The 17,852-nt window shown below is 38.7% G+C and overlaps 2 protein-coding genes across 2 annotated transcripts in view; both read right to left on the minus strand.

Annotated features, from left to right (window-relative positions):
- Positions 1–8,140: 8,140 nt before the first annotated feature.
- dapk2b (death-associated protein kinase 2b) overlaps positions 8,141–17,852 on the minus strand; it is a 15,852-nt gene continuing 6,140 nt past the window's right edge. The window contains exons 3-12 of the mRNA XM_024282632.2: positions 15,933–16,154; positions 15,244–15,382; positions 12,722–12,851; positions 12,593–12,641; positions 12,483–12,509; positions 12,253–12,405; positions 11,724–11,769; positions 9,665–9,754; positions 9,498–9,578; positions 8,141–9,175 (exon numbers count right to left, since the gene is read on the minus strand). Of these exons, the coding sequence (XP_024138400.1) occupies positions 9,098–9,175; positions 9,498–9,578; positions 9,665–9,754; positions 11,724–11,769; positions 12,253–12,405; positions 12,483–12,509; positions 12,593–12,641; positions 12,722–12,851; positions 15,244–15,382; positions 15,933–16,154 (1,015 nt within the window). The 3' untranslated portion in view covers positions 8,141–9,097. The remainder of the gene's footprint in view (positions 9,176–9,497; positions 9,579–9,664; positions 9,755–11,723; positions 11,770–12,252; positions 12,406–12,482; positions 12,510–12,592; positions 12,642–12,721; positions 12,852–15,243; positions 15,383–15,932; positions 16,155–17,852) is intronic.
- Positions 10,488–11,710, minus strand: LOC112152834. Its single transcript, XM_024282634.2, has one exon. It carries the CDS (start codon positions 11,390–11,392, stop codon positions 10,664–10,666), a length of 729 nt encoding a protein of 242 aa, XP_024138402.1. The 5' UTR covers positions 11,393–11,710; the 3' UTR covers positions 10,488–10,663.

Consider the following 17,852-nt stretch of genomic DNA (forward strand, 5'->3'; position numbering starts at 1 on the left):
ACTGCCGGATCTACTTCACAGTTGGAGTAATTATCAGGTGGGCTGACAGGGAACACTTGGAGAGCGCTCACTTCCTGAGGGAACAATAAGATTTATTGATTCTGACGCAGGGTGTCAGTTCCAGGAGTTCTGCTGTGCAAAAAAAAAACTCCTTTTAAAAGAAAAAAATCAAATGTACCAGATCAGTATCACTTCACATTTCTCAGAAACTGTGAGCTGTTACGTCATGTCTACAGGCGAGGACCTCTTAAAAGCATTAAAGTGAAAGGCATGCTTTTATTTTGAAGGTTCATTCCAGAATTATACATTTAAGACTGCATTTTTTATATGCAGGAACAGCTTATAACTCAATTAATAAAAACTGGGCTCTGAAGGCAATAAATCAGAAATAGAAAACAGATGAGAGGAAGTTGCTGTAACTTGTAGCTGAATGTCGCCATCTATAGGTGAGACTGTGTATTGCAGGGTTGTAGTTTTGCACAACTCCTGTTTGAAACATTTTATAAAATTTTCTCAAATGAGTTCTTTTATTTCTTGATTTATTCAGGTTGAGTTTAGCTGAAGACTGAGGTCAAACCTCTTTCTGGAACCTTCCATGTCAGACATTGATGGATTGGCTTTGTAGCACTTAAAAAGATTAAAACGTGTGTCGCTATTGGTAAATTAATATGTTCAGAAAGATTAAAAGCAGATGTTTCTGTGAGTTTTAAAAAGTAAATAGCCCTCCCCATTAATGTATTTGGTTTTCTGGTGTCTCCGAATTACACAATGCAGTCACGTGGGCCGTTTCCAGATTAAAAGGGCAGGGGTCAGCTCCCTGCATCGCATTGTTTTGCTGTCCCAGATCGGCGAATGGCCTGAGCTCACGCGTACAGATGAGGTGACAGTGGCTCTTACCAGTAACAACTTCTACATGTCAGGAGACACTTTCTGTAAGAGTTCAATAAAAAAAGGGGAAAACTGGAAGCAGATAAAAGCAGATTTGTGTGAACAGATCACAAAATTCTACATTGAAAAAAACACTTTTTTTAGGTTTCTACAATAATAGCACACCAAACAGATTCATTTGCAAGAAAAAGTATCTGAATCCTTTGGGATTACTTGGATTTCTGCATGAATTTGTCATGAAATATGTTCTGATCTTCATCTATGTCACATCCAGTGGCGGACTTAGCAGTTTGGTGGCCCCAGGCGACCAATAAAATGGAGCCCTCTGCAGTGGATGTATTAAAAATTATTCTTATTAAAATGTCAAATAACTTTGCTACTGGTCCACTTTTAGACAGGAACCCAAATGTTTTGAACTGATAAAAACTTAAATTATATTTAAATGTTAAAAGCATATATTTACCGGTAATATATTACTTTTACTTGGAAAAATATTCAATTTACTGAATGTGCTAATCTGACAATCTTCTGCCATTTCTTTAATATGTCAAGTTTTTCCAAAGAAGACAAAATAAACAAAAATACTTGAATGAAGGAACAGTAAAAAAGATCCCAAACCCACACAAATTAATTTAATAAATACATACATAATAAAGCAATTTACATTTTAAATAAAGCTATTTTTGCCCACAAAATCAGAATAAACAGAGCTGGAAACCGTCTAATCTAGCATAACTGCCTCTGCAAGTCTCTCCACCTGCTGTTGACTGGAACATACCATTCCTGCAGATGGATGGGGGAAGATGAAACCCTTCCATGTGATCAGTCTTATGCCATAATACATCCTTTGGGGTGTTTTTTTGTAATATGACAGAGTTAAATGATAAAGGGTGGAGCATTTATTTTAGAGGCTTTTTCAAGTGTTCTGTTTGGGAGTGTTGGGGGCCCCAGGCGATCGTCTAATGGTAAGTCTGGTCACATCACATCTCCTCAAACCAGGGATGTCAAACTCAATCACAGGGGGCCAAAATCCAAAACACATAGTAGGTCGTGGGCCGAGCCATGGGACATCGTTCCGAATTTGGGTTTAAATGTTGGTTTTGTCAATATGTTTTCCACCGTGCACTTTGAATATGTACACATTTGCTTCAATAAAAACACAAAAACTGACATTTTTGTGTTGTATTAGTTTAAGCAAACTGTGTCTATTATGTGATGTGACTTTAGAAGAAGTTCAGAACATATTTTACGACACATTCATGCAGAAATCAAAGTAATCCCAAAAGATTCACATGTTTTCTTGCAACTGTACATTAAGGAGCTGTAAGTTTTTCACATAAATTATGAGTCATGACAATAATGTACTCAATAGCGCGGCATCAGACTTGAGCAGATAACATTGCAAACCTTGAATTGCGTTTTAAAGCAGTCTGGAGGTCATGCTTTAGAGAAGTGATTGATGCCGCCTTTTCCTTTTGCTGCCAGCCACAGGGAGGTGGGCAAAACCACAAAGACTAATAATTACCAGAAACCTGCAGATGAGGAGCTTTTGTTGAAAGCATTCAAAGACAAGCAGGAGCTGGAAAAAAAGGAGGGGGGAGAACAGGTTCAGACTTTCAGGTAAAAAAGAAAAGATAAAAAGTGCTTTTTTTCTTTCTGTAACCTCTCTTTCAGCTGTAATTGGCCTTCTTTTTTGTGTAAAAATGACAAGAGCCTAAATTGCAGCCATGGCAGTCTTCACTCTCATGCAGCTATTTATATATGTACTGTACTGTAAGAAAAAGGCAAGTTAGCATTAGCATCTGAAATCCTGGGTTGGATTGTGCACTTTGCAATGCGACACTTAATTGGTACCTATGGGGGAATAAAGGGAAAATAATTGCTGCGTTTTCTTTGAAAGTCTGTAGTCTGCTGTGAAGTTTCCATCCGACATTTAAACTGCTTCCTGTTGAAGGTTTTCACTTCTATTTTTTTTCTAAAAATGGCCACGCGTTGCTAAATTAGCAGTAAAATAAATCAAGATACTATTAAAAACCTTTCAAATTCTGCAAAAAAACAGAAAATTTTCTCGCGATGAGCTGCAAGTGACTCATCCCCCTGCAGAGATAACAGTCTCATCTGTCAGGGAGCTGAGTACCTTTAATTAAGAGACTGGTGAACTGAAAATATGCCCCATCTCAATTATTGGAGGAGCGGGTTATGCAAATGATGAAGCCGCCGTTTCCGCTCCCAGCTGATTCTCTCTCCCCGAGACTGAGGGTAAATATTCAGGTCAGCCTGGCCGGATGACCTTCAAGAACATCCGTATCGATGACTGACCGTCTCGTCAGTTCAGTACAGAAGAATTGATTTTTGCCTGTTTCCGATAGGTTATCTGCAGCACTTTCAAACGGGGAGGAACGTCGTTCAATGACAAACGGAAGACTTGCTTTTGACAAACACACATAAAAGCATCTTTTGATATTTCATTTTTAAAAATAAGTGAAATAGAACTTAGAGCTTGTCATGTGAAAAATCTAGATCCCATTTAGGAGACAGAGACCATTGCTGATTAATATTTAACACCTTATTTCCCATTGTAGGAAATGGATCATAAAATAATTAAACAGGGAATAATGAAATGAATGCACGAGTCATGACTCGTCAGCAGCATGTTGGCAGTGTGTTTACACTCATTCAGAGTCATTATTCTTTTTTCCTTTCTCTGCAAAGTCTCCTTGATCCAAGTTTAGCCTACAGTGAAAACTACCACTCATGGATTTATTTGCCTGCGTTTTTCAGGATTCAGAATATCAAAGACTCAGATACAGTTTGACAACATCAACAGTTAACTGTATGCAGTTTTTCTTCTAACAGAGGAGTAAAAATGACTTAAAAAACCCCACCAGCTGCAAAACAACTCAAAAACAACAAGCAGTCTGATAGAAAGGAAGCTATCAGGGAGGATTTTATCATGTCGGACAACATATTTAACACAATTATTGTTAAACATCTCCCTAAAATACTGGATATAACTGAAACATCATGACTGGAACTCATGAAATAAAACACAGTTAAACTTACAATTCATCAAAACTTTGTTCAACCTTTTTTTTTCTTTTGACTTTGGCAAATAACAGAAAACAAAGTTTGCAAATAAGGAACATGGCAGTTGTGAAAGAATAGCTGTCTTTGACTAATGATTAACTCTAACTGGGATTATTGAGCAGAAGTGGGCGGAGTCAAAACGTCTTCTCAAGTAAAAGCAGCACTTTAATGTGATATTGCTCATGTGTAGAAATAGAAAATCAATTAATTGCTGAAAAAAATCATAATAATAATGAGTTCCTGTTTGAACATCTTATAATCTGTTGAGAAATAACAAAATAAACTTTATAAATCCACAGAGAAACACACACAAGTAAATGTAATAAGTATAGTTCAATGAAAGTACATCTGATGATGATTTTGTGTGATGATTTTTAAAAACTCAGAGGTATTTAAATACATGGAATGCTAAATAATAACAATAACATCAACAATTCCATTCTTTTTATGGTGCTCGGATAGAGTAAGATGAATTTGCTTCTGTCAATAACATAAACCAAAATAAAGTAATAGTACTAAGTTAATATACATATTAGCTAAATGAATTTATGAGAACAATATGATTTTATGGGTCTTTTAAGTGAGTAAATGTGAGTTGTTTCCTCTCATCTTTTTTTGTTGTTAAATTACTTTCTTCAAACTTGTTGTCATTGTAACATGAACAACAAAAAAGTTCCTGAAAATATAATTCAATCACATATTAGGAAAAGTAAACAATACAATGTTGTTATCAATTTAAGGCAAGTTTAACACAACACAAAAAATACTACCCTAATACTAGTCCATTTATTGCACATTTTCCAGTGAAGGAAAATGGTTCAATCTTTAAAACCAGATGAAAGTTCGAACATTAAGAACACTAGTACACGTGTTTGAAGTTCTTTGAGGTCAAACATGAGTTTGTCCCTCAGAAATACAGTAATGCAAAATTAAACTTCAGTTTAGAACACCAAACTTTTTTATATCCTTGAAACCTGAATTTATTTCCAGCTAAGAAAAAAAACAATTTATGCTTTTTCTTTCAAGTGGATGCTAATTTGAGGTAAAGTTGGAGCTGAATTGCATATTTGCCTTAATAGGCATCAATGAAGTTTGTTTTTTCTGATCTTTTTTGATCTTTTTCATGTGCTTAATTGTGGATGAGGAAGGACGAGAATTCCTAAAAATTTCCAGCAAGAATCCCAGTTCAAATTAGAAGTTCAGTTATTCACCTGAGCTGCTTTGCATTAAAAAAGGGACCTTTTCACTCCCCTCATTGAACACCTGTAACCTTTCCCGTGTCTTTTTGTGCAGATCCATCAATGCAGGTTTCAGAGAACGAAGCACAGAGGTGAGTGAGATCACCGGCGGAAACACGACTCGGCATATCAAGAGCACAAAGCGCCACTCCTCCTTCATTCTCCCTGCCCCATTAAGTATTATTTCCAAGAATAGGGGGCAGAGTGTGCTCCTGTATCCATGAATAATAAAAGCAGCCTCCAGGAGCTCATTTCCAAAGAGTGATCTTCAAACTGAAGTAAGGCTTAATGATCACACAGATAAAGTGGGAGGCTGGCGTGCATGATTAATGTCCTCAGGTCTGTTTCTCCAGATGCAGCTCTGACTGCATCGTGTGCAATTTCAGGGAAATGATGGTGCTGTTTGATTCTCTAGAGCCTCAGTGTGAGCAATTTTGTTGAACATCAGAATCTATAAAGAGCAACATGTTTCATCTGTAAATAGGATTTTATTCTAAGCCAACTGTTGCATATGGGGCTAATTTAATATGTCAAAACTTTATAGATTTTTATGATAAATTTATTTCAGAAAGTATTTTAAAGTCATTTATTTATGCTTTTTTTCCCATTTTGTATATTAAACTTCTCAAAAATTTTAATGCAGTTTTTTCTGTCACCACTAGATGGCAATGTTGTTAAAGAAGTTGCCACCGATATAATAATGCTGTTTTCACTATCCAGCTTTTTAAAAAAGTAACTTTGACAGATAATTGAGTGAATTAAATGACACTTTTGAAGTAGAAAAGTAACAATAGCAACAATCAGCTGTAAATCAACCTGCAGCCACGATCAGCTGAAGTCATTTACAGTTATGCTCTCACAGTGAGCATTGTTAGCATGACTTGTTCCCACTGTGTTAGTACAGTTTGGGCTCCTGACACACAACTGAGTCAGACACTGCTGCAAAGACATTTGAAGGATGTGGTTTGAGGTTTCTGAATGCAGGCCGTATTTGTATATCGGACTGGATCGAGTGTCCAATCATCCTTCCTGACATAGACCTGCTGGAATCCAGAAATCCCTCAGAACTGATCCAATAATGCCAGCCGGGATTCGAGTTACACGAGACGCTTCGGAGCGGACTATAACAGATAACTGGAAGGCTCGGCGTCTCATTCTGCCTCTGATAAAGCTACAAAGCACTCAGCTCTTATATATCAGTGACAAATGACTGAAATATTTACATCCACCAGTCGCGCCCAACAGGCTGAGGACAGACCAGTGACCCAAGTGTGCTCCTAATGTTCAGTCTTATCTCATCTGATGCCAGGAACTCACAGGCATTTGTCACTACAAAGTACTGTGTGCCAATGCACAAAGACTGCGTGCGTATATTGTGCTGTCATTGAAAAGAAAGCGTCGCAAGATTTTTATATTAGGTTAAAAAAAGCATTCTGTTTTCACGTGACACTAGATTTGTATGCAGACAACATAAAAACCTAAAAAAGAAAAATGCTGTGTATTCTTCCTGGAACTTAAAATTAGCTAGACTTACCAGAATATGATTTGCATAGAGTTGCTTTGTGTCTATTTTTAATTATTTATTCTTTTTTAGTGTCCTCCATGGGTGTTTGTTTTTATGGATAGGCTCTAAAAAGATTAAAAACACACTTCAATCATGTTTTAATCTATTATTAAAGTGTTTCCAGTGATCTTTCAGTTATGATTATGCTGTCTTTAGCCTTTTCAAGGACATAGTTTGAGTAGAAAAGCAGTAGTTCATTTGAAATTTGCCTCTGAGTTCTTGGCGGTACTGTTAGCATGAAGCATCACTGAGAGCTCTCTGTTTACATCCTCTCCTGCTAGCTTACAGCCCCAGCTACACAGTAGCTGTGCAACAAAAGCGGCGAGTAATATCGGAGTTATCCAGCCGTACAATGAGCAATATACCAGCTCAGACGAGGAAAACCAAGACATAAATGGATTTAGTCGTCTACAATTTAATTCAATTGAATTTTTATTAATATATACTAATATTATTACACAAGTGTGTCAACAGGTTTCACACAAGTGGTTGTCCAAAAATACAAAATCAGTCCTAAATATAAACAAAAGCTTTTTGCTCAACTAAACTAAAGAGACTAAACTGGGCATCCCTGCCCTTAGACCCTCTTTCTTGGTAAAGAAAAACTCCCAAAAAACAGATTCTGGGAAAAAAATAGAAGAAACCTGAAAGATGTCCACATGAAGGAGGAATCCTCTCATGGAATTAGCTTCTACAACGACATGTTTGAACAGTGTAGCAGTTGGGCTTCATCCAGATGGAGCTGGGGGCAAAAAACGAGCCAGAGGCGAGGTCCACTGCCGGATGGAACTGGAGGAAAGCTGAGGACGTGAGTGGATACATCAAAGCGGAGTGGACCAGGGAGCTTGTGGCCCAACCATCACACTTTCTACATAACTAATATGCTCTTTTTCAAACTGTTTTTTTGTCTGCTCCTGATTCACAATAATTGAATTAAAGACCTACTCAGAAATGCGACTTTGAGCTAAATTTTCTTCATAATTGTCCTCCATCATGAGAGACAAACACCAAAAAGACTCTCTCTTTCATCAGAGAGAACCATATTAAAGTCTTACATATGAAGATCAATAATTTATATGTAGCTTGTGTAATATTACACATTGTGCATGCACCTTTAACTTGTGAAGACCAATAAAGTTATTTTCCTTTGTCGTCACAGCTCTGCAGTCAGTCTGCAACAAAATCCTTGTAATGAGGCTTGACTGGAGCAAAAACAAGCCGAGTATTTCTCACTGACCCTCTCAGTAATTATGACTCATTTTTCAGCGTTTGTGTATTCTGACCTACATCATACGAGTGCCAACACTCACTTGGTTCAGACTAAGTCATGTCTGCAGTCATAAGTACAGAAAAGCTCGAGTTCTTAAATGAAATTTGCATTTATTTACTGAAATAACCAACATGTTGGACCAAATGTAACAACTTCAACACATAAAAATTGCTTTAAAATTTTTATTATTCCATTTTTGTTTCTAAAAATAAACAGAATGCAATATTGTGTATTAACTTACTAAACAATTTTCAGTTTACAGTTCTTACAAGTATACACATAATAGAAAATGCTCACGCTTTCAGCTGAGATAAAAGTAGAATTGAAATTAAGATATTTGACCTTTTACTCATTTACACCATAAATACATTTACAGTAGAAGCTACTGCCTTAAAACAAAACCTGCAAAAAGAAACAAATTCACATATAAAAGATTCATGTGCAGTCTTTATGTACAAAAATGTTGTGGTTACTAGGAGGCATCTACATAAATTAAAATAAAAAAACCTGCATCACATTTTGTAAACAGATGTTTCTGCATAGCATGTCAGCTTTAGCTAATGATCGTGGAGGCAGTAGAAGAAAGGAAGGAGAGTAAACGGCGTTTGCACTTGTAAACATTTGGTTACAAAGATGGCCACTATTTCGGCTTTTCTGCTAAACCGTTTTGGACGGCAGCATCCCTGCATGCAAGTGAGAAAAAAATGGAGTCTGACTCCAGAGAACGTTTTAAGACTGCAGTGAGGGGAGGAAGCTGTCGCCACAGTTGTGCGTGTGTGTGAACACACACAGTGAGTTCCTGTCAACAACAACCACTTGTTACTTCTTAAGCAATAATAAAAAAAATAAAAAAAAAATCGGATTGAGAGCGCTATCTGGCCTAACAGACATCAGGTGAAGATGAAGCAAAGGTCAGACGTGAAGTTCTGCCTTTGAGGCTGTCGCTCGAGCACATAAATGGTCGTGGAGCACAAAGTGTGCGTTGAGAAGGTGTGCAGTCCCCCCCTTCTGCACCCGTCACAGTTGGCCGACACTTTCATCACAAAGTTCTCAGGAAGTGCTGCTTCTCTTTCTGGTTCTTGGCCTCCTCTTCATTATTTCCTCCTCTTGGTCACTTTCACAATCTCTCTGAGAAAAACCACATGTATGAGGAAGAGCTGTTGACAAGCTTTACAAACACAGAACCAGTTTTATCAAACTATCAGCATACAGTACAGTCTCCACGTTTGTCATCCTTGTTTGAATAGAAAACTCCATATTTGTAATTAAACTGATTGGGGAGCATCATAGGATGTAGACAGATTAGCTCACCTTTCAGGCAAAGCAAGTTGTTCCAACCTGTTTAAGTCTTTATTTACAGTTGTTGCTAGTTGCATAATTGCAGTGCTGACAGGAGTGTTGTGTGAGGTGCAGATAGAAACGCAATTTCAAAATAAAAGTCTGTTCCTACCCCGTCGTGCTCGGATCTGTTCTGGCCCTTCTTCATGATCCGAGTTAAGTGGTTGCAAAGAGCCACGATTCGAAACGACAGCTGCAGGAGCCCCAAGACAAACGGGACATTGTCAATAAAATTCAATTTTTTAAAAAACTTTAATCAAAATTTGATTACAACGTTACCTTCCACCGGCGTCTGGCATACTGCCTCTTAAAGTTCTCTAAGTTGACCACTGAAAGCCGCTTCACCATGGCCTGCCTGGAGTTCAGAGGCTAAAAAGAAGTGATACAGGAGAGGAAACACCTCCAATGTCAATCATAAATGCATTAAAAACAGTACATTTAAGAGGAATGTAAAACATGAGACAGGAATATTGGGAGGATTTCTTTAAGGACCAAAGTGAGAACAAAAATGTTGTGATACCAGAGGAAAAAACCCACTGATGAACATGTGAGGTGTTTGTCTGCACGAAAGATCTTATCATAGTCAATGGTTTTCCTGTTAACACAATCAAATAGACAAACTAAACAGTTTTCTTTTTCAATAGAAGGATAAATAAATTTGTCCTGAACAAAAGTTCACAACCGAGTTCATAAAAAACTTTTTTTCTATTCAACAAATGGAGTTTATAAAAAAAACAATTAGGTCACAAAGAATAAACTAATAAATTAATAAAAACGCTAAACAGAAACTTAATGTTAAATTAAATACAAAAAATATCAAATTTTCAAAATAAAGTAAAAGATTTTAAAATAAACGCAAAAACTTACCTTAACTTTTTTAAAATGTCTTAAATTAAAATGTTTGCTCTTTAAACAAATCAATAAAACTATAAATGTACATTTTAGTGGGATATGTTCCCATGTACTATTGATAATTACATCCTGTGTAGCTATAATCAGACTTAAAGAAATATTTTATAAAAAAAGGAGAAAGAAATTAATAAATTAATATAGATTTTTCTACTATTCCATTTCCAGGCTTTGTCTACTGCTACTTTAAGTGTTTTTTTTAATCAAATACTGTAATGGAAAAGCTTTTTAAACCTTAAAATAGTGTTTTATTTGTGGTTTCTTTAACAAAAGTTGAACCTTATCACATATTAAAGTTGTCACAAAAATACCTAAGTTTTGATCCAAAATGAATCAAATCTTGATTTGTAAAACAAATGTTTAAAACAGTCAATAAAGCAATCCCTTTCTGGAGCTGCCAGCAGCAGCTGCTTCAGGATGCAGAGAGCTCATCACTTGGTGCAGAAAGAGCTGCTCGGACTTCAGCTCCTCCTTCAGAGCCTCCAGCTGCTCCAGTCTGTGGCTGTAATCGCTCCTAATGCCCCCTAAACTTGCATCTATCTTCTTGACGTCCTCCAGCAGCAGCAGCCTTGTCGCCTTGGTCTTCTGAAAGTCACAGCAGGCCTGAGAGAGCAGCCTCTGCACGGACTCGTTCACCTCCTTGCACAAGGCCTCTTTCTGGGTGCAGGTAGAAAGCAGGGCTTCTATGTCCCGTTGCAGGATGCTGCTCGCGTCTGCAGAGACCGACAGTCCGGTCTGTATCAGGCTGATGTCCTCCCACAGACAGGGGAAGCGCTCAGTGCACGCTTTGCTGTTTTGGGTCGGGGCGGCGTGCTCGCTCAGACTTCTCCTCTTCAGCTTCTTCTGGATCACACACTCTTCCTCCTCCATGTGGCCAGAGGACTTCAGATAGAAGAGCGGAGGGAGGGGGGACATTGAGTGAGAGGCTGCCTCATTGGGGGCAAAACACACACAGTGGTTAAGAAATCCCAGCGGAAGAGCCACTGCAGGGATTAGTGTGTGACCTCGGAGGAGAAGCCACGGCGGGTGACGGCGGCTGAAACATTCTCCGTGAGTGTGTAATGCTTCCTCTATCCAAACAGGATGGGGGGGTGACATTCACTGCAGCAGCACTGTAGACTCCCTCGTATCAGCGTACCATGCCATTAAAAGCCCCATTAGTGAGACGTTTGTTCGCTTTAGACAAAGAGACTTGTTTTCTTCAGATCATCTGCAGCTGGAGGGGGTTGATGGTAAAGCAGATAAATATCCCCAGTGGAGTCACTGAATAAGTTAGTGGGTGTGAACTCTGGGACTTGGAGTTGAATTTCGATTCAAAGATGGATTCGCTTCCCAGATGAAAAACGACACTCGGGTGGAAGAGCGTGGACTGGAGTGTGAGGGACACTCTGAAAACCATGCAGCGCAACAGCACCGGTGGAGAGCATACCTTAATCCACGGGTGATTCAAGGCGTCTTCGATGGCCAAGCGTTTCCTGAAGCGATAGGAGAACACAGCTGAGCAAACACACACAAGCATGAGGGTCTGTCACGCATTAGTCTGTGAACCTCTAAGTTTCCAGGAGATTTAAGTGGAAGCACATGTTGGAGGTCAAAAGGTGTCAACAAGGAATTAATATATTTTCCATTTACCGTATTTATGGGACTATAAGCCGCTACTCTTTTGCTAGGTTTTGGAACCATGCGGCTTATGCAAAGGTGCGGCTATTCTGTGGATTTTTCTTCCACCACTAGGGGCGCTCTAACCAGATTTAGAATTTAAAAAAGATGCAATTTAAACATAGAAATCTGCAGCTTATAGTCCAGTGAGGCTTGTATATCTTTGTTTTTTTAAATAGAGCAGATGCAGTTTATATACGGTATTTTTTAAGCAAGATTGATTTTTTTTTTTTTTTATTTGACTGGATTTATGTCAACAAATTCTCCTTGACCTGACCTCGATCCCTCATCTGCTTTACCTCGTGTCCTTTTCCAGGAGCTGCCTGATGAAGCTCTTGGCCAGCTCGCTCGTGTTGCTGAAAAACTCTTCATCAAACTCGTAGTTCACAGCCGAGATGTTTCCGAGTGTTTCCTGCTTCGTGTCACCGAGGAACGGAGATGCACCGCTCAAACTGAAATAACACCCCCAACAGTTACACACCACCTCTCATGACAGACAAATCCAGGTTTATGAATGGTGCCACCTTACAGAATGTATGTGATGACTCCAATGCTCCTGTGAAAAACAACACAAGGTTACTTCAAAGTTGTGTCCTCTGGTGCAATTCAGCAGAGTCCGGGGTAATTACAGGCTCTTACCACATGTCTGCCTCCAATCCTAGCTGCTCATAGTTGACTATCTCTGGAGCTGAAAATAGACGCCGCACACTTAACCTCACAAAAGGCCACACAATGAGCCCTCAGTGTGTGCAAAGAAAAAAATCTTACCAACAAATTCAGGCGTGCCAAAAATGTTTTTGAAATCTGCTCCTGCTTCAATTTGATGAGCCAGACCGAAGTCTATGAGCTTAATGCGGGGTAGAGACGCGCTCCTGTCCAGCAGCATTATGTTTTCAGGCTGCAGTGCAAGAGGAAGAAAACATGAAGAGTTTATTGGAACATTTCTGCAACATCCAAGTCTGTATGTTGCAAAGAAAACGCAACCAGATAAATCAGGTTACCTGCACATAGCAGCCTTATTGTGTGTGCATTGAAAAGAAACATCCTTGTTAGGGTTTGGTGTGTAAAAAATTATACTTTTTTTTTTACTTTTTCCATCCAGACTTTTAAGTTCCTCTGACAGCTTATCATGCAGGGTAAAAAACTTAAGAGGAAGAATGTAACTCACATCCTCATTTTGAAACCTTTCTGTGTTGATGCTCAAGTGAATAAATGATTGGTTGTTGCATTTCCATAAAAATAATAATAAAAAGATTATAAATAAAATAAAAAAAATTAAATTATTTGCAAAAAATAGAAATTAAATGCACGTTTTTTTTTGTTTAAATCCCAGGTTGACCCAAATTGATGTTGAAATCCAATCTGGCCGTGACCCTAAATGACCTTTGGATCTCCCAAACCGTCCACGCTTCCCTCACAACCTGTAACCAACTGAACTTTTCCGAGGGACAGAGGTTTCTTTGACTGACATGAACCAGGGGGTTGAACCCGGTTCAGAGGAGACGTGTCACCTGGGTCCTGAGAACAGGGCCTCTTTCATAAATGTGCAGGACCTCGTTTATGATAGGAGGATACCGCAAGGTTTCTCAGGAGACGAAAATAAAACTTCAAACGCTGAAAAAGAGAGAGACCCAGGAAGCGAAAAATGATGTTAGAGTGGAACCACAGAGAGCTTTGTGAAGTTCTCACAGCTGCAGCTCAGATAAAAATGGCTTTCCCCCTAAATACGGGTGACATCACAGATATGTTATGATCACTTAAACCAGAGATTAGCAACCTTTAACACCAAAATAGTCATTTGGTCCAGTTTTTTTTATTTATTTATCATTATTTTATAAAAATGCAGCTTATAAATATTGGCAATAATCATATTATTACATTGTTATGTTATAGTCCTTTCAAAATAAAATACATCCTAAGTCAAATACGTCCCTGATACAGTTGATTTATTTGCAGAAATACTATAAAAACTTAGACATAAGAAAATAATGTGTTTAAACTAATTCTAATTGACTAATTTGTCTAATCTGACAGTTTTTTACCATTAATTTGCTCAGTATTCAGACATGTGTGAGAGGAGGTAAAGCTTTCAATGCTTTCAACAAAACAAACAAAACACAAACAGGTCATTTTTTACTCATGTAAGATCACTTCAGTTTCAAAATAAGAAAAAAAAATGATAAAACTTAACTAGCAAACCTATTATTATTTTTTCAAATTTTTTGGATTATTCTTTAAAGCCAAAGAGCCACAATGGAGGGATAAGAAAACAGCATGTGTGTCAAAGGTGGGTCAAAAATGCTAAAAGGATTTTTTTATTTAGTTTTCTAGCATAAAGTTTACCTCAAAAGCTTTTCTGAAAAAGCTACATTTTTTATTTTAATCCAAAAAAATCCTTTCTAATACTTTTTTGGGGGAAATGGAAATATTTTGACCAATACTGAAGCTCATTAAAGACTTTTATAGGGTCTTGTTTTAGATAGAAAATCAAATTAAATACTTATTTGCAGTTGGATTTTTTATTTTCGTGGGATACATTTATTTTTAGTTTTTCTCAAGGCAACAGGAAGTGCCTCAAAAAAAAGTATGCGTCTTAAATCAAGAGTTTTAGTACTTTTTTGTTAAACAGAATAAGACTGGGAGTTTTAATCAGGTGGAACCAAATGTTCTGTTTCATATCTTAATAAATCATGAGAATGAAGTCAGCAGCTTTGTATTAACTTTAATGCACTGATTTCTGTTTTTGCAGGAAATTCATAAAAAATATTTTTAAGATATTTAAACATGGACTTAGATTGAGTCATAAGTGCACTGTTCTTAACATTCTGAACAAAATAGCTGCAGCCGTCACATGCTTCATAGGGAGAGACAGTTGATACATTTAGTTTTCAGATCAGATTTCACAGAAAATTATCACTTCTTAGCGCACAGATATGTTCTTGTGCAGTGAAGGTCACCCCCTCCAGCCGGCACTTATAACGGAGCTCCTGGGTCAATGTTCTTCTTTTATGAATTTCAGAATAAAAGCCCAAAAGGGGCAAAGACGAGTGACAGATAAACAGGTCCGCTGCTTTTAGCGATCCGCGTGGGCGACACTGCTCTCTGAGAGGAGCGATAACCTTATGGTGTCAGTATCCGAGGGCCCTACGTGTTTGTTTAGCAAAGCTCAACAGCCGGACTCTGTCCTCGAAGCTCTATAAATATTTCACCACTTTGTTTGGACCTTAATAAAGTAAAGAGTTTGACCTAAAGTTTAAAATGATTCAATATATGTCCATGAAGCAGTTTACCTTTAAATCAAAATGTGCAATCCTCTTGGAGTGGAGGTACTGGACCCCGTCTAGAATCTGCTTGATAAACTGAGTGGCCTCCTCTTCGCTGAGAGACTCTTTCTGAGCCAAGAAGTCAAACAGTTCTCCTCCGGAGACCCTGCAAGCACACAGAAGCACAGTCACAGTGAGCTCAGATAATCGGAAGCAAGGCCATTCTACAGCTTTATCTCAAGGAGGTGGATGCTCAAGTCCCGGATTCCTTAGATATGTTTGCTTGTGGCAACGACTGACCTCCATTCTGGGAGTCACTAGTACTTCTTTTTTAATGATTTTTAGCTGCTCGAGCACAAAGTTCTTTGAGATTTGAGGAAATATCAGTTCAGTTAATTTAACCGGACAGTTTTCATTTGTCTTAATTAGGCCTTCCACTTTCCCAGGCCCTCGCTGCACCCAATTGGGGGCCCTGTGAGGCACAAAGCAGTGAAACATTTGGACAAGCGGCACTTCCCATGAGGCGGCTTCAGTAAGCAGTTCGTACGAGCTGACGGAGACGTGAACGCCAGCATTCGGGGTCAGCGGGTTGTGTTGTTTCCTAAGCGCCGATTTGTGTTTTCCGGGAGTCTGCACTGACCTTTTTAACCCTTTCTGATCATATAAAAACTGGAGTGACCTCTGCAAACTGGAATTGACCCTTTCGCAGCACTTACAGTTCAAGGATCAGCACCACGTCGGTGCGGTTCTCGTACACGTCGTGCAGAGCAACGATGTTGGGGTGGCAGAGCTGCTGCAGGATTCCCACTTCCCTCTCGATCTCCTCTCTTTTCACTCCCCGCCTGCTGGCCCGACTTATCCGCTTCTTGATGAACTTTGCTGCAAACTCGGTGCCTGAGCTCTTCTCTTTGCAACGCTTGACAACTGCAAACTGTCCACTGCAGACACAAAAGCAGAACACATCCTCAACATCTCAGATCTTTCGTATTTCATCATGCTCGCTTTGTGAGGCATCATAACACTTTCACACTTTAAAAACAGGATACGATCAGACAGACACACACCAGGGAGGAAGCCGTGTGTCCAAAATGGTTGAAATATTGTGGCATTCACTTCCCGTTTCCTGACGAGACAGAGAACAATTCGAAAAGGCCGTGAGTGAGGACAGAGCCTCTGTTCTCCCACTCCATCTCTCTTCCTGCCAAAGTTCCAGCCATCCTCCACTGTTAGGTCAACTGCAAGAATCCCAAAAACTCCGAACATTCATGACTGCATTACTTCAGCGTGCTTCGGCTGATAGAATCATGCTCATGACGCTCGGTCGCTCAGCTGAGCATCTGCTTTTGTTTTCATTCCCCTCAAACATGACTCACTTAAGACCTGATTGTCTCCTGACGGAGGGATTCCAAAAGCTTTTTTCCACCGTTGACAATACGTCGGAAGTCTCTATTTACAGGTTGATTTAAGGTTTGACAAAGCCTGCTGCCACTCCTGCTGTTTACTTACTTCCTGCTGGTAACGGCTGACCTGCCCCATCTACACACTCAGACTGGGAAAACAAGCTTTCAGGCCTTTCAGATCCCACTATCACAGGACATCTGAGAGGGCAGAACACGATATGGTTTACACTGATAGTTTCCTTGACTATGATGCTGCAAAATCATCGATTTTGTTCATTTTACAGCAAATTCAGTACAAAAGCAGGTTTTATTCATGTTCCAAAGCCAAATCTTGTTTTATTGAACCCTTTAAATAACCATTTTATCCTTTCACTGGTTAGAATAATTTAAAATGAAGCTTAAAATCTTAGGATTTAAACTATTTTACCAAAATGTGCTCAAATTCCGGTTTTGAGAGACAAAATCTGATATTTGAGCAAAACTAATTTGAAGATGGGACAAATTAGATAAAGCTTGACATCCAAATTATTCCCTAACCCTTACAACTGAAGGGGGATTTAAGAGGGTCTCCGAAGTAGATTTTTGTTGAGTTTTGTTGTATTCTTCCCTTCTCTTTACTCCTCCATTTGAAGGGACATTTGTAGTTCAAGTGGTGTTTAAAATATTTTTTTAAGATCCCACCCTCCAAGCGGAGGGATACAAAGCCCTCCATCGAGAGGGTAAACCGCATCGAGCGGAGAAGCACTTTATCTTCACGTAAGGGCGCTCTGAAGCTCAGAAGTTTACATTTAAATGTAAGTAATGACTTGTTGTTTTAGCGTGACCTTATTAAAGTTATAAAACCACTGTTGTTATGTATTTCCGAGCGCTAGCAGCTCCATGCTAGCATAGCTGATGGGCGACTATTGATGACATCATTGAGTAACATTCGAATTCAAAGAAACTGGTCAAATTCTGCCACTACTTACCATTTTGTGGTGCCCTAAAAATTTCCCAGTGTGCATCCATGCTCACTACATTAGCGAATATAGACCACAATGCATTGCGTTTGAAAAATGTATTTAAATGTATTTTTTTAAGTAAACCATCCACATTTTCACCACAGTGGATTCACAAATAAAAGTTGTAAAATGTTCGTATTGATTAGATTTTCATTTTGTTAAATCGGTGACATCATATTCGGTATTTAGAAAAAAGAAAGATAAGCAGTGAACATTTCTTTTAAAATTCAGGGTG

This window comes from Oryzias melastigma, linkage group LG6 (assembly GCF_002922805.2).
Source record: "Oryzias melastigma strain HK-1 linkage group LG6, ASM292280v2, whole genome shotgun sequence".
Lineage (NCBI taxonomy): Eukaryota > Metazoa > Chordata > Actinopteri > Beloniformes > Adrianichthyidae > Oryzias > Oryzias melastigma.

Coding starts and splice junctions, on each gene's coding strand:
- LOC112152834 (XM_024282634.2), bottom strand. CDS start 11,392: ATGTCACCCCCCCATCCTGTTTGGATAGAGGAAGCATTACACACTCAC.